The 20,600-nt window shown below is 37.4% G+C and overlaps 1 protein-coding gene across 1 annotated transcript in view; it reads left to right on the top strand.

The window, feature by feature from the left end:
- Positions 1 to 286: 286 nt before the first annotated feature.
- Positions 287 to 20,600, top strand: part of LOC127440346 (alpha-N-acetylgalactosaminide alpha-2,6-sialyltransferase 3-like) — a 141,359-nt gene continuing 121,045 nt past the window's right edge. The window contains exon 1 of the mRNA XM_051696885.1: positions 287 to 501. Coding sequence (XP_051552845.1) covers positions 484 to 501 — 18 coding nt within the window. The 5' untranslated portion in view covers positions 287 to 483. The remainder of the gene's footprint in view (positions 502 to 20,600) is intronic.

The raw sequence follows: 20,600 nt of genomic DNA, 5'->3' as shown, positions 1-20,600 counted from the left end.
GTGTTTTCTAGAAATAATTAGAGTTCTTGTGCAAATGCACACTAGCATGAAATTATCAAATAGAAAAACAAAAAGAAGGGTGTTAATTATAGTATACCTGGGAATTACATACTGTAAGTACATTGTCTTAGATCAAATCTTTTTTAATAATGAATCTTGAAGCAATGGGGAAGTACTTCACTGTCACTCAGACTGTTCACACTGAGGCTGGACGCACACAAAATCAGTCACATGATGAGAGGGGCGGGGCTGTCGTAACCATCAGCCAATAGGAGTACACGTTAACCCGAGCTCTTCGGATCAGGGAATAGAGCATGAATAACGGTACGTTACAATATTTACTAAAATGTTTCACCGCCACACCGACGTCGGACATTCTTGGTGGCGCATATAAATAAAACAGTAAACACCCAATATTGGCCTTTCCGTCTGTAACCTGAAACAAGCACTCCAGCGCTGTAAGCTCTTTATTCAGCCTGTAAGATGGCCTGGATCTGGAAGGTAAGTCGAGCAGCTTACGGCTTTTGCGCTTTATATTAAGTATGTATGGATGTGCATAAAGTGTGCTGTTAACACATGCACAGACTGCATTTTAAATGCTGGTGTTTCACCTCTAAAGTATCGTCGGGAGCGAGACGTGGAGATTTATGCATATATACATATTTATATCTCGCTCCTCTTTTAATGAATGTTACTGTATGTCGTGTTGTTGTTCAAAAGCGACACGTGTGTTCACCCAGTTTGCTTAGACTTTACATCCAGATTTATTCTTCATTTATGCAATGACGGAGCATCATGTATCGACACATGCATATGATGATGTCTGATTTTACAAACTACCATTATTGTGTTTTCATTGCACTGGGAAAGAGGCACTTGCCAACATCAAGTTATTAGTTTTCATGTTCTGTACACTTTATTACAGTCAGAGGAAAATATGCATGGTTTTTGTACATTATCCTTGATGAAGATCCTCATGCATCTTAATAGTTTTTTTGGTGTCATGAATCATTCTGTCCATTGTGATGTGAAGAAGGACAGCAAATTGGATCCAGACTGATTGCATTTACAAACTAGCTCAAATAATTAGAATTGTTTTTTTGTTGTTGTTTTTTTTTTTGTAGAAATTTTTAATTTGAATCCACTGATGCATAAAAAACTGTGAAGCTTTGAGCATTTTGGTCCAAAAGTTGACCTGCACCAAATTAATGTTATTTGCAATTACAAATATATTGGCAGCACTTCACAGTAAATTTGTTAACATTAGTTAATGCATTTGGTATCATCAACTAACAGCAAACAACATATTTTTACAAGATTTATTAATCTTTGTGAATGTTTATTAATATAGATACATTTGTTCATTGTTAGTTCAGGTTAGTTAATATTGCATTAACTAATGTTAACTTATACAGCTTTTTATTTTTTTAAATGTGTTAGTACATTTTTTAATTAACATGAACCAAGATTAATAAATGCTGTAAAAGTGTTTTTATTGTTAATGTTAACTAATGTTGTTAAAGGGATAGTTCACCCAAATTCTCTCATCATTTACTCACCCTTATCCCATCCCAGATGTATATGACTTTCTTTCATCTGCTGAACACAAATTATGATTTTTAAAAGAATATCTCAGCACTGTAGGCCCATACAATGCAAGTGAACGGGTGCCAAAATTGTGAAAGTCCAAAAATCACATAAGTCAGCATAAAAGTATTCCAAACAACTCCAGTGTTTAAATCAATATCTTCAGAAGCAATATGATAGGTCTGGGTGAGAAACAAATCACTTTTACATTCTTCTTCTTGTTTTTTTTGGTGATTCACATTCTTCATGCATACCGCCTCCGACTGGGCAGGGAGAAACTTTTCAAGCAAAAAAGGACTTAAATATTGATCTGTTTCTAACCCACACCTATCATATCACTTCAGAAGACATGGGTTTAACCACTGGAGTCTTATGGATTACTTTTATGATGATTTTATGTCCTTTTTGGAGCATCACAATTTTGGCACCCATTCACTTGCATTGTATGGACCTGAGCTGAAATATTTGTCTAAAAAAGTCGAAAGTCATACACATCTGGGATGGCATGAGGGTGAGTAAATGATGAGAGAATTCTCATTTTTCGGTGAACTATCCCTTTAGCTAATGTTAACATACGGAGACATATTGTAAAGTGTTTCCAAAATATTAGCTCAAACTATTTAAATTGAAGTGGCAGCAAGAACAGACACACAAAAGAAGCAGATTTATTTTCAAACTTAATTAATCAGAAGACAAGTGGGACAATTTTAGTGTGTGTTAAGAAAGTTTTGGTGTGACCAGTATTTGATCTTAAAAGGTAATATTTGGGAAACCTGTTAGAAAACAATGTTTATTTGTGCAATTCTGTTTAGTGACCCTAATGGTGCAGAAATTATACACTTAAGCTTAAAGGATGTAGCTTAATGTGTAGGTATGCATAATGCATAGTTCTTCTATGTTGTGTGTTTCAAATGTTCAAAAGGAGACTGTGAATATAAAGACCAGCATGACTCACAGTCACTTTACTGTGAATACAATATTTTGTTTAACAACCTTGTTTTAAAGCACCTCACTAAACAAAAGCCGTATGGAAGAGGTGTCATATAGGTGAGTTGATCACATGTTACCAGTCTGTTTCATGTGAGCCATGGGCACTGTTTCAACAAGTAACAATTTAAAAATGTAAAATTTCAAGGTTTGTATGCCATTCATTGAAACTGAAGACATATAATCAGGAGATACTTGTGGCTCTTGTGTAACTATAAAAAGCCTCAGTGCTTCAGCAAACAGAGTAGGTGCGCAGATTAACTATTTAGAGCAACACTCATCTAAGTTGTATGTTTCTGGTTGCTTAACATGAAGTGTTGGAATTTTAGAGGAATCCCTCAGACCCTATATTTATTTTTATTTTATTTTTGATCCCCTTTTCTCCCAATTTGGAATTCCCAATTCCCACTACTTAGTAGGTCCTCCCGGTGGCGTGGTTACCTCAATCCGGGTGGCGGAGGACAAGTCTTAGTTGCCTCCACTTCTGAGACAGTCAATCCACGCATCTTATCACGTGGCTCGCTGTGTGTGACACCGTGGAGACTCACAGTATGTGGAGATTCATGCTGCTCTCCGTGATCCACGCACAACTTACCACGTGCCCCATTGAGAGCGAGAACCCCTAATCGTGACCACGAGGAGGTTACCCCATGTGACTCTACCCTCCCTAGCAACTGGACCAATTTGGTTGCTTAGTAGACCTGGCTGGAGTCACTCAGCACGCCCTGGATTCGAACTCGCAACTCCAGGGGTGGTAGTCAGCGTCAATACTCACTGAGCTACCCAGGCCCCCTCCTCTTAGACACTGTTTAAGCACATTGCTTTACTTCTGGAAGCTTTTGGCAGTTTTGTTGCTGGTAAGAGTGTAGAGTTTGACTGAGAACCTCTTTGTAATTGCAGAGAATTAGTCTCATTGTTGTCCACTTCACATAGCTGAAGTGGTCACTTCAGCCTACTGGACACTTGGTATATAAAGTCATCAGTATATGTATACATCATTCACATTATTAAATTACAGTGCATTCAAGCAATGCTTTTTATGAGTACGCTCTGTGGGAATTATGCCTTTGACCTTGGCGTTTACAATGTAAAAAGTGGCAACCTCCAATTATTATCTTAAGGAGCTATTCTACCTTATCGAACCCCTTTAAAAATGTGTTTTGTTGGTGAAACCTAATATATTAAGGTTGATTCAGTGATGTTAAATAATATTTTTGACTTGAATAAAACCAGTTAATTTAGGCCTAGATTTTACCACACAAAACACTTTTTTTTAGTGCAGAAACCCATAAGTATTGTATCAGGCCCACGCCTCAGAACCAGACTTAAACTGTGGCCAATGTTATCACTGGAAAATTTACTTTAGCTTTAGAAGACAAGTAGTGAAAAATCAAATGTGCATCATCTTGAAATAGAATTAAGCACAGCCATTATAATATAATTGCCAGTATTCCTAATGCTTTTCACTGTAGAACCCCTTAAATGCAGCAGTGTTAACTTACAGTATATAAAACCCTGGATGTGAAGAAACTGTCAGTGAGTAGATGCTGGATTAGTCTGAAGACAATGTGTGCAATGTTTAAATTGGTTAATTGGGCTAAGATCATGCAGTCTTATGATAAAAAAAGACTTCAAGATTTGCATGACAAGTTGCATTTCGCTGCTATCATGTTTTATCTCAATGCATGCCAAAAAAGCTTTTTTATTTTGTAAAAGCCTCTTAAAATTAGCCTAATAGAGATTTGTGTAAACCCGTCAAAATTGGCTATTTCTCATCATCTTACTGATAGTCTTTGAAATTAGATTCATTGGATATTTGGAACGAAGCTAATACTTTCTAAAATATATTACACAAATTACCCACATCAATTTATTACCACAATATTTTTTTCCCCCAATACCCACATCAATTTGATTTCAATCAAGTCTAAATCCACTCAGCCCATAATTGTCTAAAGAACATGATATATTGAAAGTAGGACAAACATTGTGTTTGGAGGAGAGAGGTCTAGTGCAAACCATTCAGTTTTTAAAGGTGCACTCAGTAGTGTTTTTTTCCTCATTTGAAAAGTTCTACTTCTAAAGAAATTAATAGTAATTTTGAAAAATATGTATAAAATCATGACCACTCAATTGAGATGAAGAGTTCAGTCATTTCAGTAACCTTATAAAAGCTCTTTTATTCTACATGGGGGAGGGGCGCCTCATGGGGGCAATGCGATGTTAGCATCACATGACCATCTGAATCCTACTTGCTTAATCTCAGTAACTTCCCTGTTATTGCACACTTTCATTCATGGATTAAATTAATCCTGGTTTACTGTGAAAATAACATCTCCGGTTACGTATGTAACCTCGGTTCCCTGAGATGTAGGGAACGAGACATCGCGCCGCTAACGCTTATGAGAAAAACTCCTTTTCTCTGAATTCTGAACTCCTATTGGATCACGCCAAATCAGATGCAATGGAGTTTGCGCCCGCTCAGCCAATGACATGGAGCGCTCGGCGCTCAGCTCTCTATATAAGCGGGTGGCATAGTGCCATCAGTCAGAATTTATCGACTGAAAGCTGTGGCTGAGCCACCCAATAGTGAAGTCTAGCTATGCGATGTCTCGTTCCCTACATCTCAGGGAACCAAGGTTATATACGTAACCAGAGACGTTCCCTTTTGATTTCGGTCACTTGCATCACAGATACTTATGGGAACATGTACGATCACGCCGCGGTACTGGACAAAGGACACGTAACACATAACATTCAAGAGTGAACCTCGTTGTAACTACCCCAAGTCTATAGAAGGGGCAGGACATGACATTGTATCTGTATGAAACAATGCTTAGCTTATAGGAAGCGTATAAATAAATCAACCTTGCCCTGACAGTTCTGAGGGGGCGAGGTAACAAGCACATTCGCACGCTCAGTAGTGGGATGCTTTGCCTTTAAGAGGGCCCCAAGCGGACCTAGTAGAGCACAGCCAGGTGCACGGTCCAGTAGTGAAACAGTCAGCTGAGTTCCACTAAGGGAAACACAGTGCTTATCTATCTTTCAACCAGAGAATGAGCATCTAAGGTGTGGCCGAGACACAAGTATATTAATGTATTTGTGTGGAAAACACAGTAAATATATATTCAAGCAGTTTGAATGTCTAAAGCACAGCCAAGACATAAGAGATATTGCATGTAGTGTAATTAGGCAGTATAAACGAAGTATGACGGCGCTTAACATGAAGGGCCGAGTATTGCATTGTTGAATAGAAAACGCTAAGTGGACCTAGGAGATCACAAGTGCGTGCAGTCCGTGAGTGAAGTGAATTCAGAGTTCTCGAAGTGGACCTAGGAAAACACAATGAATTAATGCTGCTGCACAGACAATATCTGTGAAGCTACTGAATGCACGTCAAGGTTGTAAAATCTTGCAAAGGTGCTCTTTTTCGGTCTCAGCCTGGCTCTAGATTCGCTCGGACCGAATTCCAGACAGGAGCTGTGCGTTGAGAATGCCTGCAGATCACTCACCCTCTTAACGGACACCAGGGCGAGTAAGAGAGCTGTTTTCAAGGAAAGAGAATGTAGATCGATAGTCTCGATCGGTTCAAAGGGGGCTTTAGTCAGCGCATCCAGCACCAAGGCCAGGTCCCATGTAGGGATCGTAGCTGGGCGGGGAGGATTAAATTGCCTAGAAAGCTGACCACGAAACAGTGTCTACCTAATGGCATGCCCCCTACAGCTGCATGATTTGCCAAAATAGCAGCTACATATACTTTTAGCATAGACGGAGTAAGACCTGCGTCTAAGCGATCCTGTAAAAATTCAAAAATGACTGAAATAGGGCAATTAACGGGATCATAACGTTGTGTTTTGCACCATTTAACAAACACATTCCATTTGCAGGCATAGAACCGTCTCGTAGATAGGGCTCTAGCATGCAAAATTTTATTCTTTATCGACTGTGAGAGGTCTTCATCATCCGACGCGACCCACTCAACGACCACACATGTAGATTCCATAACTCCGGCCGCGGGTGCCAAATCGAGCCATGAGCCTGAGAAAGAAGGTCCCGTCTCAGTTTCCCACGGTTCAATCAAACCCCAAACCCCGAACCAAACAAACAGAAAAAAGAAAAATGTGTGCATTAACCCCATGCAAAACAGCGTCATATGGCGTCCATCTCTCTAAACTCGCAGTCCACGTATGCCTATAAGAGCCCCCGTGACAACTTTGCAGTCAGATTGGTCAAGTCCTGTGTTTCTATACAAATATTGCGAGACAGAATTTTACATCAAAAGATAATCTATAAAACAAACTCCAGCCAATAGGTGGAATAAACACAAAGAACATGTAGATTCATCCACATCCACTGTCCCGAAAGGTGTGTTCCTTCACAAAACAAACTCCAGCCGCTTGGTGGAACCAGCACAAAAAAAAAAAAAAAAAAAAAAAAAAAAGGGGCGCTCAGTTTCCAAGTGAATGTTCAAAGAGTCGGTCCACTTGGCTGCAATGTAAGTACCACAAAATAACTTACTCCATTGACTTTATGAAGAACATAACTTGCTGGGGACATGTGAATGTTTTACGGCCATCCTTAGCATCTATTCTCAATTTGTCCGGGAACATCAGTGCAAAAGCAAGTTTCTCTCTTTCACTCGATTTCCAGCTTAAGCCCTTTTATGTCGAGCAGACTCGGAAAAACCCTCTTCAGCCTCAGGAATTCCAACAATCCGGACATTATTCCGTCGGCTACGGTTCTCCATGTCCTCCAACTTCTCCCAGACATGCTCCAAATCCACCTTGGTCGCTAGCGGATTAGCACATAATTCCCTGTCCGATGACTCCAGAAAATCGATCCATTTCTTGACATCCCCCACTCTTGTAACCACCTCAATGAATTTAGTCTCCATGGCAGTGATAGATCGACATATTACAGCAAAATCCTCCAAGTCAGCAACGACCTTCAGTATTTCGATGTTCAATATTTCCCATTGAATTTCCCGAATTTCTCCGACCAAATTGACTCCCGGGCTCAGGGCCTTCACGGGGGTGTCAGCTTGAGCACGTAAGTGTCTTTTAATGTCTCCAGAGCCCGAGGATTTTGAATTCTTTGACATTGTCCTCCTAGAACAGTTATGGAACAGAGTGTATCGAATCTCACTGGTTTATATCATTAAGTGTTAAAACTAGCACAGTGCCCAGAGCTCGCCGTTCACACGTCTGGACCTTGCATGGCATCACGTGACTCTCCGTTCAATCTCCTTTAAGTTTGTAAGTGTGTCACACAGATCGTAGGGTGGAATGGATAATGTCACCTGGGCTGCAGAGGTTCCTGGTGAGGGGGGTGAAGTGTTTGACAGCATGTCGTCCTTCTGGAAGTTCTATCCAAATGTAAAGTCTCGAGCTGATGTGCACTGCTTTTGGGTTAGAGAACCAAACTTCACAGGAGTTCCTGGAAGGATGGTGCTGTGCTGGGTAGGGGTGTGAAGAAAGGTAGGGATATGAAATGGTAGCAGAACTTTATGAACAGATGGAGTACTCACATCAGGTGCTTCTAATTCCACGATTGTTGATTGTGGAACTTAGGAATCTCCCATGACTCAACATGGCAGTATGTAAGGGAAAATTTAAAATGTACAATGTTATCAGTGCAAAATCGTTTGTGGTGTCAGTAAACATGTGAAAGCATTAACATATTTCCAATAAAACTTCAGTCCATTAAATGTACAGTATGTGAGCAGTGTGGTACTTGGTAACACACTTTAAGTCCTACTATTCAATTAGTCATGACAGTCCACCATGTTTTTTTTTTTTTTCAACAGTGCAAAAACAGGGTTTGTTAAAGTTGTCTCATTTCACAAATAAAAAACAAAAAAACAATTCCCAAATATTATCAACACATTTGCTTCAGTTTTTTGTTTTTGTTTAAGTTGAACACCAGTCAGAAAGCACAGAAGATTCAATGTCACAATTTACAGTCTTTTTAGTTTCAGCTGTTTAACAAAATTCACTAAACATTTTCAGGTGTCAACCAATCACACAATTCAAATGTTCAAAGTTCAAATGAAGTCACATTTGACACAATGTAAACAACCTTTTATTAAATAAATTCGAGGTTTGGGCCTGTCAAAATAAATCTCTTTGCCAAGATAACTCAAAAGCCACTGGTTACAAAAATGTGTAAATGTATTTACAATGAATTCACGAGAAACTTAAGTTTTCACAATGCAATTTTCAAAATAAACAAAATGAATATTTCAGAACACAATACAAAATACAAAAACACATAAAACAATGATTAAAACATCAAAGCGGATATCACAATGTGTATGAATGTATATGGGTGTAAAATGCAGGAGGGAGAACATGATATAGAGTTGAGGTGTGATGAGGTAGAAGAATTGTGTACACTGGTTCCAGAGGGTTTACATGTACCTTTGTAATTGGGGCAGTGCTACAGGAGCATAGAGGGAGATTCAACAGAAGGGAACATAGGTAGATTCAAGCAATATCCTGAAGCTTCAGCTTTCGACCTTTGTTCCATCACACCTTGAATGCGGAGCTCTTCGGCGGTCAGCAGACTGCTTGCAGTTCCCTTTGACTTACGCCACTCCACATGAACTCAGAAGTGTTTGACCACTGTGTGATCCAGGCCAGCACTTTAGTGATGGGCATTTTTGGTCCCTTCACTCAAATCACGTTCCTTTTCCCACATCACTTGTATACAGACACTTTTCTTTCACATACCAGCACGGCACACAACTCTTTCCCACACCTGTTCCAACTCAAGTCATATCTTCTTGTAGTACACACTTTGTAGCACTCCTGCTCTATGACGATTGGACATTTTATCTTCTCTCTCCTCTCTGTAATTAGGTGGTGGCGGATCCTTAAAGGGACAGTGCGCAGATTCACTCCGCCACAACCCCGACCTTGCACATACATTACCACTTGCACATGTACATACGCCATTCTGTTATATGTCCCATTATTTGTATGTCTGTTTATACTCTTACCTTGTTTTATATTCTGTCTCACTGCAATGTTCTGTGTTCTTATCACCCAAAAAAATTCCTTGTGTATATGAGAACAGTTGGCAATAAAGCACTTTCTGATTCTGATGTGTCTTAACAGCCTGTGCAAATTAGTCTCACCACGCTGTTCAAGCAGCCTCTCGCTGCAAGCTCAGACAGGGTTAAAGCGGTAACAAATGCCATAGGAGTATTTATTGCTGCAGATATGCGACCATACTCATGTCTTTGAGAACATAGGATTTAAGCATCTACTTAACGTGCTTGAGCCCCATTATAAAGTTCCTACAAGAACGCATTTCAGCAATTCTGTAGTGCCCGCTTCATATAAACAAGCATGTGCTTGAAAATTGTGTGATAAGTACAAGTGGTGAGCTGAAAGGAAAAAGATACAGAAATCTGCAATGCTTGTCTTAATTTTGTTAGTTAATATAATTGCAATTTTGTCCTCATTTATTTGTATACAATGTGCATATGAGGATCTTAAGTTTTGTATTGTAATTTTGTTGAAGTGCCGTCATGTATAAATGAGCCTTCACATTAAGAATTGCTGCCCATCAGCCACTGTGTATTCAAAATAAATAAAGACTTTGTTTCCGCTGCTGTACCGAAACCGTACTGAGCCGCAATCCCAAAACTGAGGTACGTACCGAACTGTGAATTGTGTACCGTTGCAGCCCTAATAATATATATATATAGGCTGTCAATTGATTACATTTTTAACTGAATTACATGGTATGCAGATTAATCAAATTAATCGTAATTGATCACATATAAATATTTGCTTAAAGCCCTTCAAATCAAAATAATTAATGATTAAGTACATAGTTATATTTAATTCAAAATTATAAAAAATATAGATAATTAATGCATTACATTGTGGCACACGAGTAAAGCATTAAAAAAAAAGACGGTAACACTTTACAATAAGGTTCTATTTGTTAACATTAGTTAACATGAACTAACAATACACAATACTTCTACAGCATTTATTAATCTTAGTTAATGCTAATTTCAACATACTAATACATTTCTCAAATCAAAAGTTGTTTAACATTAGTAAATGCATTATGAACTAACATGAACTTACAAACAATTGTATTATTAACAAATAAATAAATGCTGTAAACAATATATTGTTAACCATTTGTTCATGATACCTAATGCATTAACTAATATTAATGAATAGAAACTTATTGTAAAGTGTTACCAAAAAGACAATTCCAAAAGTGGCTTTAGTATGCACTATGTTTATTTCCATATTATTGAACTTATGTCATCTGCCTATCATTGGCCTACAGTTCACAGCAATCCAATCTGCAGTTGAATTCATCAATCAGTCCGAGAAAGATTTATGAGGGCTCGTCTACGGACGTGTCAGCGTACATCTGCGTCAGATGCTTTTGGAGCATCTCGGTTGCGTTGCGTCATAAACATACAGTTTTTAGGTCGCTGTGCCAAGTTCATAGTTTGATACATAGAAAAACACATCTTGAGATCTGCTGTCGGTGAGCCTGGTTTGTTCTCTGTATAAGCGCATTGCCCAAACAGCTGAAGAGTCGCTTAATGTCCCCTGCAGAAAACAGGTGGTACTTCAAGCTCGAATTGCTCAGATGAAAGGAATATCCCTTATTATGGTTCAGGGACTTGATTAATTGCGTTATTTTTTTTTTTTTATATCAATCGCACTGAATTAACATGTTAAATCGACACACGTTTCGGAAGGAAATTGGTACTTTAATTCACCAAAATGGCATTCAGCTGATCACAAAGTATAGTCAGGACATTACTGATGTAAAAAACAGCACCATCACTATTTGAAAAAAGTCATTGTTAATCAAATCTTGACAGGCCACATTTCCAGCAGCCATCACTCCAACACCTTATCCTTGAGTAATCATGATAAATTGCTAATTTGGTTCTAGAAAATTTGCAATTATATCAAACACTGCTGAAAGCTATTTGGTTTGATAAATGAAGCTTAACATTGTCTTTGTCTTCGAGTTGCCACAGTATGCAATAGACTGGCATGTCTTAAGATCAATATTAGGTCAAAAATGGCAAAAAAAAGAAACATCTTTCTCTAGAAACTTGTCAGTCAATCATTGTTTTGAGAAATGAAGGTTATACAATGCTTGAAATTGCCAAAAAAAAACAAAACTTAATTTTTCATACAAAAAGTTGTACACTACAGTCTTCAAAGACAAAGGACAACTGGCTCTAACAAGGACAGAAAGAGATGTGGAAGACCAGATGTACAACTAAACAAGAGGATAAGTACATCAGAGTCTCTAGTTTGAGAAATAGATGCCTCACATGTCCTCGGCTGACAGCTTCATTGAATTCTACCCGCTCAACATCAGTTTCATGTATAACAGTAAAGAGAAATCTCCGTGAAACAGAAAAACAAAAAGAAAAGGTTAGAGTGGGCAAAGAAACACAGACATTGGACAACAGATAATTGGAAAAGAGTGTTATGGATCATAACCCCACTGAGCTTTTGTGGGATCAGCTAGACTGTAAGGTGTGTGAGAAGTGCCCGACAAGACAGCCACATCTATGGCAAGTGCTACAGGAAGCGTGGGGTGAAATGTCACCTGAGTATCTGGACAAACTGACAGCTAGAATGCCAAGGATCTGTAAAGCTGTCATTGCTGCACGTGGAGGATTTTTTGATGAGAACTCGAAGTAGCTTAACATTTTTCTCAAATTGTAATTTTTCATGTTTTTAATGTCCTGACTATACATTGTGATCAGTTGAATGCCACTTTGGTGAATAATAGTACCAATTTCTTTCCATAAGAGCAAAATCTGTACATTATTCCAAACTTATGGCCACCAGTGTGTGTGTGTGATATATATATAAAAAAATAAAAACCCGTACACACACCAAATTACTGCAGAGCGCATCTTTTTGCTTTCATAATATTCTTTTGTGTGCTTAATTTTGTGGGAAAACAAATTGCTTGTATTGTGAGTGATTATCGTCGTGCGACACAGTTTGCATATATTTTTCTGTTGTGTGTTGGGTTTTGTAAACCCTTGTCACACCTGTTTTAATAAGTTCCTCTTCATTTTCTTGACTTGTTTGAGAGTCGGCCCTTTCTGTGAAGATGTTTTTCTCAGGGTTTTTCCTGGGTCTAAATGATTAAGTAGCACGCCTGATCCCGTTTTGCGCTCTCCTGTAAATATCAGGAAGCATGTTGGACTCCAGAGATTGCGCATGCAACACTAACATGAAACAGATGCATACGTCAGATCAGAATCATATTAAGCGCTTATGAAACGCTGAACACGAGATGAATGTAATTGAATTTGCATGGGTGGCCGGTGACTTTTTTTTAAACCCTGTCCATGTTTTTTAAATTCTCTGTTTCATGTGAAGCCCTGCCCACTAATAGATAAATCGAAGCTGCGCACATGGATGTTTACATATCGCGATATACACGAGCAAAATCTCTATCGACTAATATATATATATATATATATATATATATATATATATATATATATATATATATATATATATAAAATCTCATATCACCCAGCCATAGTTTCAGTGGTGTATCTCTCTCCAGTTTCCTTAAATCCTTTTTTCACTGGCCTTTGAGTCTGGAAAATGAGTTTGAGGATATACAGTATGCTCTGAAACGCTTGCAGTATGTCTTGTCTTCTGTTGTCTCTTGTTGTCTTCTAATGTGTCCTAAAATTCTGAAGCACTTTGGTCAACTTTGTTGTTTTAAATGTGCTAGATAAATAGTTAAATTGAGACTTGTGATGGGTAAAGTTTTTATATTGTGAGGACCACATTATCCATCATGTCAGAGTCGTTAGTAAAGAATTGATCTACAATTATCCCATTAAACAGAGCTGTAAATGACATTGTGTTTCCACCCCCTTAATTATAAACAGTTTGTGATGAATGCTGCTGACATCTTGAAGTGTAAACCCACGTGTCAGTTTTGACTGAATTTGTTAACGGTGCTATTCAGTGTCCTTGTGCATATGGTTGAACAAGCACTTTACAGTCTACACAGATTGAAAATCCCAGCACCTAAGAAGGTCAGACTTTTTAGAAACTGGGCTTTGTGTTAAATCAATGTTTTTAAAAATGTTGAGATTGGTTTTGATTGCTGGTTATACTTGGTAATGATATTTCTAATGTTCATGTTGCAATTTTGTCGCAATAAGTTTTTTGTAATAAAAATGGTTGCAATTAAAGTGTAAAGTGTGTTTGGTTACAGAAAACTGACTTGTGCCAAAGGTTTCAAATATGCCATTGTTGAATCTGAATGTGAAATTCATCCTCTATGAACAGACTTGATACAGATTGTTTAAACCAATACAGAAAAAGGTATTACAATTCATTTATGATTAATGTTACAGTGTCATCTATGAAACATCCATATTTTGGAATCTAGATGAATCACTGAATCACACTTCCTGTGAACATTTATTAATATACAGCAAACTTCTCTCTCTTTGCATACTATAAATGTGTTTGAAGCTCTTCAGCTATAAAATGTTTAGAGACTGAAAGCTCAATCCTAAGGCTTTCATTGGTATTGTGCGATGGAAGAGATAAGCTACTGTACATATTCCAGGCACTAACAACCCCTTTCAACAGTTTCCTCACCATTTACCTGCTCAAAATTAGGGAGAGTTGAGATTTTTTCCAATTGACCAGTCCCTATACATTTATCTACATTTTGGTTTCCCTTAGAACAAATCCCTGACTGCTACATGAATGCAGTCTTTTTGAGAAAAATCTATCTTCATAGACTAGCCTGACATATCATTTCTGGACCATGAGAGAGAAAAATGGCAGTTTGTGTGTTCGCATTTAGCATTACATATAGTGGTCCCACAGTATTTGGACTCTTAAGCCACGTTTAAAAATATTAATTTCATTGCATTAGAAAACAAAATATCAAACCATGTGGCATTTAAAGAACCTAGAATTTCTTTTTTTAGCAAAATATTTCACAAAAAGTTTCTTCATACATCCACTAAAAATCAGCTTGGTAGCATTTAGGTTAAAAATAGCAGAAATGGCAAAAGAAAAGTGAAGCGAGTTCTGAGAAAGTCCAGCATTCATTTGCAGATGCCACACTTGCTTTGATTTTTGATGTCCTATGCAATGAAATTCAAGTAAGTGATATGAAATTTTGTAAGTGTGGCTTAAAGGAATAGGCTATTAAGGGTTCAAAGTTAAGCTCAATCACATTTGAGGCACTTATGATGAAAGTGGATGGGGCAAATTTTTTGAAAGGTTTAAATGCAGAAATGTGAAGCTTAATTCTACTGTTAAAAAGTGTGTTATTTGAGCTGAAAAGTTGTTTAAATGTTTTTTTACGGTCGGTTTACAGTGTTAAGACGTCATGTAAACGAAGATGTAAAATTAGATAACATTACACAGAAAAGGTTAAGTGATTTTAATACACTTAAATCATATTAACATGAATATTGTATATGTCTTGTGGCTATACTTTTTGTGTTTTATCATTTACAGATTGGCCACATTTACTTACAATGCAAGTGCCTCACAGTAACCCAGATTTGTGCTTTTTTAAAGAGGAGGAGGGAAAAGTCGAAAGTAATTGTTGTTGTAATAAACATTGTTACAAATGCTGTCGATTTGAGCTTAACTTGTATTGAAGCCGGAATATTCCTTTAAGTGTTCAATTTGGGGCCACTGTACACTGTAAACTAAAAATTAAGTCAAAATCAACAATCAAATTCATATTAAATAGCACAATTATGACCAAGACATTTTCTGTTATAGCATAATTTCCTGTACAGCTGCTCTGAAACGAAAAGCGCTATACAAATAAATAGTACTTGATTTGACTTGTAAACCCCAATGCACAAATAATTAATTGTTGAGTAGGGAAAAATTAAATCAAAATTAGTTCAAATAAAATGAACCTTGACGAGTATTTAGAACTCTCTTTATTTTGAGTTCACGAAACTGACACCTTTTAGGTAACCTGAATTGTTTTATTGTTTTGAGTTTAATAAACTTGTCTCTTTAAAATTTACAGGAACAAAGTTAAACTGGGCAGGGTAAAATTCTTTTTCAAAGCATGCTTTGCATGGCACCCAACTGTGAGGGTAAATGTTAAAATTAAGTGTTATATAATGTCTTTGTGCAAGATGAATTAAAGGGGATACTTAGTGTTTGTTTTGTTGTGTTATTTAGAAGTTTATGTTACAGTTTTACCATTATGGTGGATAGTGGAGCTTGAGATTAAGTCGAGGACAAGTACAATTAAAGAATATTTTTCTACAGTTTATTGCCGTTATTGTTGAGCAATTGCTTGTGAACGAGTCATTGACCTCCATATACTGACTCATTTTTCATTGACTGATGTCTCTTCCTTTCAAAGCCAATAAGCTCTACTGCTTCTCATGCCGATAAAGACTGACTTCAGCATGAGCCAATAGCATTCGAGTGCGGGCTGTTAAGGGGAATATCATTGGTTTCACCCGCTGACTGAATACGGCCATCACTGATCTAGTCAGTCATTTGAGTCTGAACGACATGAGATGTCATTCGTGAACGAATTCTGGTTAACTCGTTCGCATATGACTCGTGAACAAAGATCTGCTGAATGACTGAAAGAGAAGCTGCATGTCAATCATTTAGTTCAGCATGTGAGTCAGTCATATTCAACAAGGAGATAAATGGGTGAAATGCACTTAGGACAAGTTTACAGGTATACACAAAACATTCACCACTTTATGAATGTGTATTAATGACAGAAGACGTACAGTAAAAATTACATGAATTATGGATGGAAATGTTGTACTTTGATGCACAGTGTATGATGTTTAGAACTTTGTTTTGGTAATAATTAAGCCCAGCATTAGACAAAATATAGGGAAAATAAGACCTGATATTTGTGGTGAAAATGGTTATGGTGTTTAAACTACTTTTAAAGTGTCTTCATACTTTTGTAGAAATGCTAATTCCATCCGTCTTTGTGTTGTTTTTAAAAGACTGACTTTAGCGCAAGCCAGTAGCATTCGAGAACGGGCTGTGAAAGAGCATATCATTGGTAGGACCCACTGAATGAATACAGCCCTTCACTAAACTAGTCAGTCATTTCGTTTGTGTCGTGAACGAACTAAATGTACTGGTAAACTCTTTCTTGGCCGACATGAACGAATCAGTCATCATGAACTGATGATCTGCTGAACGAGAGGAGAAGCTTTCATTCAACAAGACAAGGGGCCGGATGAAAAATGTGATGACCACACATTACAATGACATACGGACGTTATTGAAACTCAGTTTTAGGCTAGTATTGTTGTCCTTTTGTATAGTTTGTTAAAAAGTCATGCTCAGCAGTTCACAGTATGATAGATATGCATTTGTGGGGAAAAGCTTATGATGCTTTAATACTCTGCAGTGAAGTTTCTTAGTAGAATTTTAATAAAGGATAATTAGACTTGTTCTGGTCAAGAATTATTGCTTTCAGTTCAGTTAAATTATTTGGTGCCATCTGCAGGCGCAAAGACGTAACTTGAAAATTTGGTCAGTAAACTAAATCAATGAACAAATTATTTGTGAACGAAATCAAAAGAATAGTCACTAAAATGAATCAAAATCTCCACCACTACTAGTACTAGATACGTTTCCTCTACTTGAAGTATTTAAGTTAACAAGTAATCTCAAATTTAAGTTGATTGCCATAAAAATGTATGAGTTAGCTTGCTCAATATTTCAAGTTAAGAGCAATAAACACGCATTAGAACAAAATCAAAATCTGACATTTTTGCTTACTTTAACTTAAATGTAGCTGATTGCCTGCTAACTTATTTGGGTTTACAGTGTAGGCACTTCACTGATACAGATATGCATTTAAAAGAAAAGGTTTGTAAAGCTCCAAGTGTAGGATATTTAAGCAGTGACACAAAGTGAATTTTCCATCCTGAATCCAGATGTTGTGGTTTTTCCAAACATGAACCTCTCCAGCTATCTCTCTGAGAAGATACAAGTTTGAGACAGCAGATTCTGCTTGTGTATCTGGTTCTTTTCAGTCTTTAAAAAGGAAAAGTTCACCCAAAAAAAATGACGATTCTGTCATTATTTTATTCACCCCCAGGTTGTTCACACGTGTATGACTTTTGTTTTTCTGTGCAACATAAAAGGTAAATTTTTAAGTAATATCCTGGCTACCCTTTTCAATATAATGAAAGGGGAATGAGGCTGTTCAAGCTCAGTGACATTTATCATATGCTAAACGCATATTAAAGTAGATCATATGGCTTGTGCAATGTAGTCTGGTCTTCCTTTACCATAGCTTTTTGTGGTGAACGGACCAAAATTTCAACTCTGAATTGACCTAAAAAGTTGTGTTGCACAAAAATGCCATAGAGGCCTAGATGCCACATGCATTTGAGGGAAAAGTTTCAGTGAACAACTTTGATTTGATCAGTTTCTCACACAAAGCTATCAAATGACTTCATTAGTCTTGGAGTACAGTGCACAAGTCGTATGGACTTGTGTTTTTTTATAAATCCTTAAATATTCACCTTTTGTGTTCAGTCTTATAACACGAGGGTGACAAATTGATGACAGAAAATACATTTGTGTGTGAACTATTCCTTTAAGTACTTAAGAACTGTTTGACTTTTCTGAGCTTCTCTCTAACTTGCAAAATCCATTTTCATAACTTGCAATTGGACCCATACAGTGTACTCTCAGGTATACTTGCTTAAATACCTCCTTGTTCACTAGAATGTTGTATTTCTGTTTCTCCTGTCATAGGGAGGAAGGATCAAAACCTGCCCTAAAAAGCATCTGGTGGTAAATCCCAGATAAAATATTGCCAGTGTTGGCTTAGTTACTCTGGCAGAGTAGCTATTTCCTGAACCAGATGGTCATTGCTGGGTAGCTACCTCAAGTACACAATGTCCCAGATCTAAAAGTGCCACGATAATTTCACGAGGCAGCAACTGAGCTGATATATGTGGCCGGGCAAAGTTCCAGGTCATTCCGAAATATGAAGCCAAATAAGTACATCAGCAAATGAGAACCTTTTTGTGTAACCCACATCAGGAATAAATGGAGTGCAATTCTTTTAAGTGCAGTGTCAGTGAAAAGCTCAGTATTCACAATAATCACCCACAGAGCTGACAGACATTATCTTGGGCTTGGAGAACAGCACATAAATCATTAGCTCCGTCAACTGTAGCAAGCGAGATTTCATAATTTGGCAAGAATTATTGTATGTGGGTGTTTGACACTGAAGCAAGAAAAAGTTAGGGAAACAAATAGAGAGAATGTGGACATGAAATCACACGGGAAATCGACATGTTGCTTCCAAAAGTTTAATGCACCTCAAAAAAAAAAAAAAAAACCTCATTTAGCCAAATTACTTACAAACGCATCCCCCATTAGAAATGTTTGCATCAATTAAAGCGTGAACACGTTTCCCTTGAGCTCTATTAAAAGTGCATTGAGAGAGCAGCCTCCGGGGGAACCTGGAAGTAATCACGTTCACATACTGGTTAAAGCAATTCGAACATTGCATTTATGCACTGAGATTACATATTTACCACACTGACAGTTAGGTTTAGGGTTGGGATTTTGGTAAGGTGGTAGAGTGAATAAAATATACACTCCTGTTTACCATATAACATCCTCACATCAACTAAAAACTTGATTTTGGTGCCACTCTGTGGACATTTTACCCAGAAATTGGAGCTTACACGTGCCCATACGTTCAACACCACTTCCAGCTTCAGCCACTGGGGGCAATGATTCTAATTTCGGTAAGCACAGAGCGAATTCTGTAGCAGAATTTTTGGCCTACTATCGCCGAATTCACAGAGTGATCAGTTTGGAGTGAGAAAGTGTAACCCATGAGCTCATTTTCTGCGATTTCCATTTTGAAAGCCATATTCTCTGGTCTTCTACTCCGTTTCACTCCCCTAATATAGTTTTAATTCTCCATGAGCTGGGTTGGGGAGGAACAAGCAATCATCTGTGGTGAATTTGTGACATACTGGCTCATAGCACTACAGTACTGTGTCATATCACTGGGATTAGATCTGCAGTGACCTGGTTTCATGAGAGCCTTTTAAATGCTAAACAGTTCATACTTGTAAGAGAAGGAGAGAGAGAGCGAACATTCAATTGTAAGTGGCTGTATGTATTAAAAAAAAAAAAAAAAAAAAAAAAAGTAGCATGCCACACCTACCAATAGTGGGTGAATTGAGAAAATTATCATGATTTTCTCCCTCATTTTCGTTTTGGTGGCATCAAGTCAACTCAAGTAATTTTTATTTGTATAGCACCTTTCACAACACACCATTTCAAAGCAGCTTTACAGAAAATCATGCTTTAGCAGAAAATGAAACTGTAATATCTATAAAGTCTTCATTGTGTAGTCTGATTAAATTGTAAATAGTGTATAAAATAATTGTATTTAGAACCCCAGTGAGCAAGCCAAAGGCAACTGTGGCAAAGAACACAAAACTCCATAAGATGTTGTTTAATGGAGAAAAATAACCTTGGGAGAAACCAGGCAAATTCGTTTTTGCTAATTAAAAAAAAAAAAAAAAAAAAAAACCCACAAAGACATAGCATTTTTTAGAAATGTTGAAAGTGATTCACACTCACAATAGATGAAGACTCCAGTCATCAGTCACTCAAGAAAAGCGGTTTAATTTTACATGGTGTGTCGCCCCCTCATGGGCGCTGCCATGTTGACAGCATATTACTACAAATTAATAATGACAATAATAACAACATGTTTACTATATATAGCGCTTTCAGTCAAAGCTCAAACATAAGTACATGTGAACAAAACAAGCAAACAAAACAAACACAATATACTTACTACGAACAACAAGGAAGCCCAATACAAGAGTATAGTACAGTGTGATGGTGTGGTTTTGATAAACAGGTGTGATCCACCAGAAAGTCCAAACAAAATGAGTGCAAGTGGAAAGATAAAATGTCCAAGAGGTTCAAGAGGCTCCAGCTGGAGTCATGAAA

This window comes from Myxocyprinus asiaticus, chromosome 5 (genome assembly GCF_019703515.2).
Source record: "Myxocyprinus asiaticus isolate MX2 ecotype Aquarium Trade chromosome 5, UBuf_Myxa_2, whole genome shotgun sequence".
NCBI lineage: Eukaryota > Metazoa > Chordata > Actinopteri > Cypriniformes > Catostomidae > Myxocyprinus > Myxocyprinus asiaticus.
Note: the sequence above shows the minus strand (reverse complement) of the source record. Positions and strands in the feature narration are given on the sequence as shown.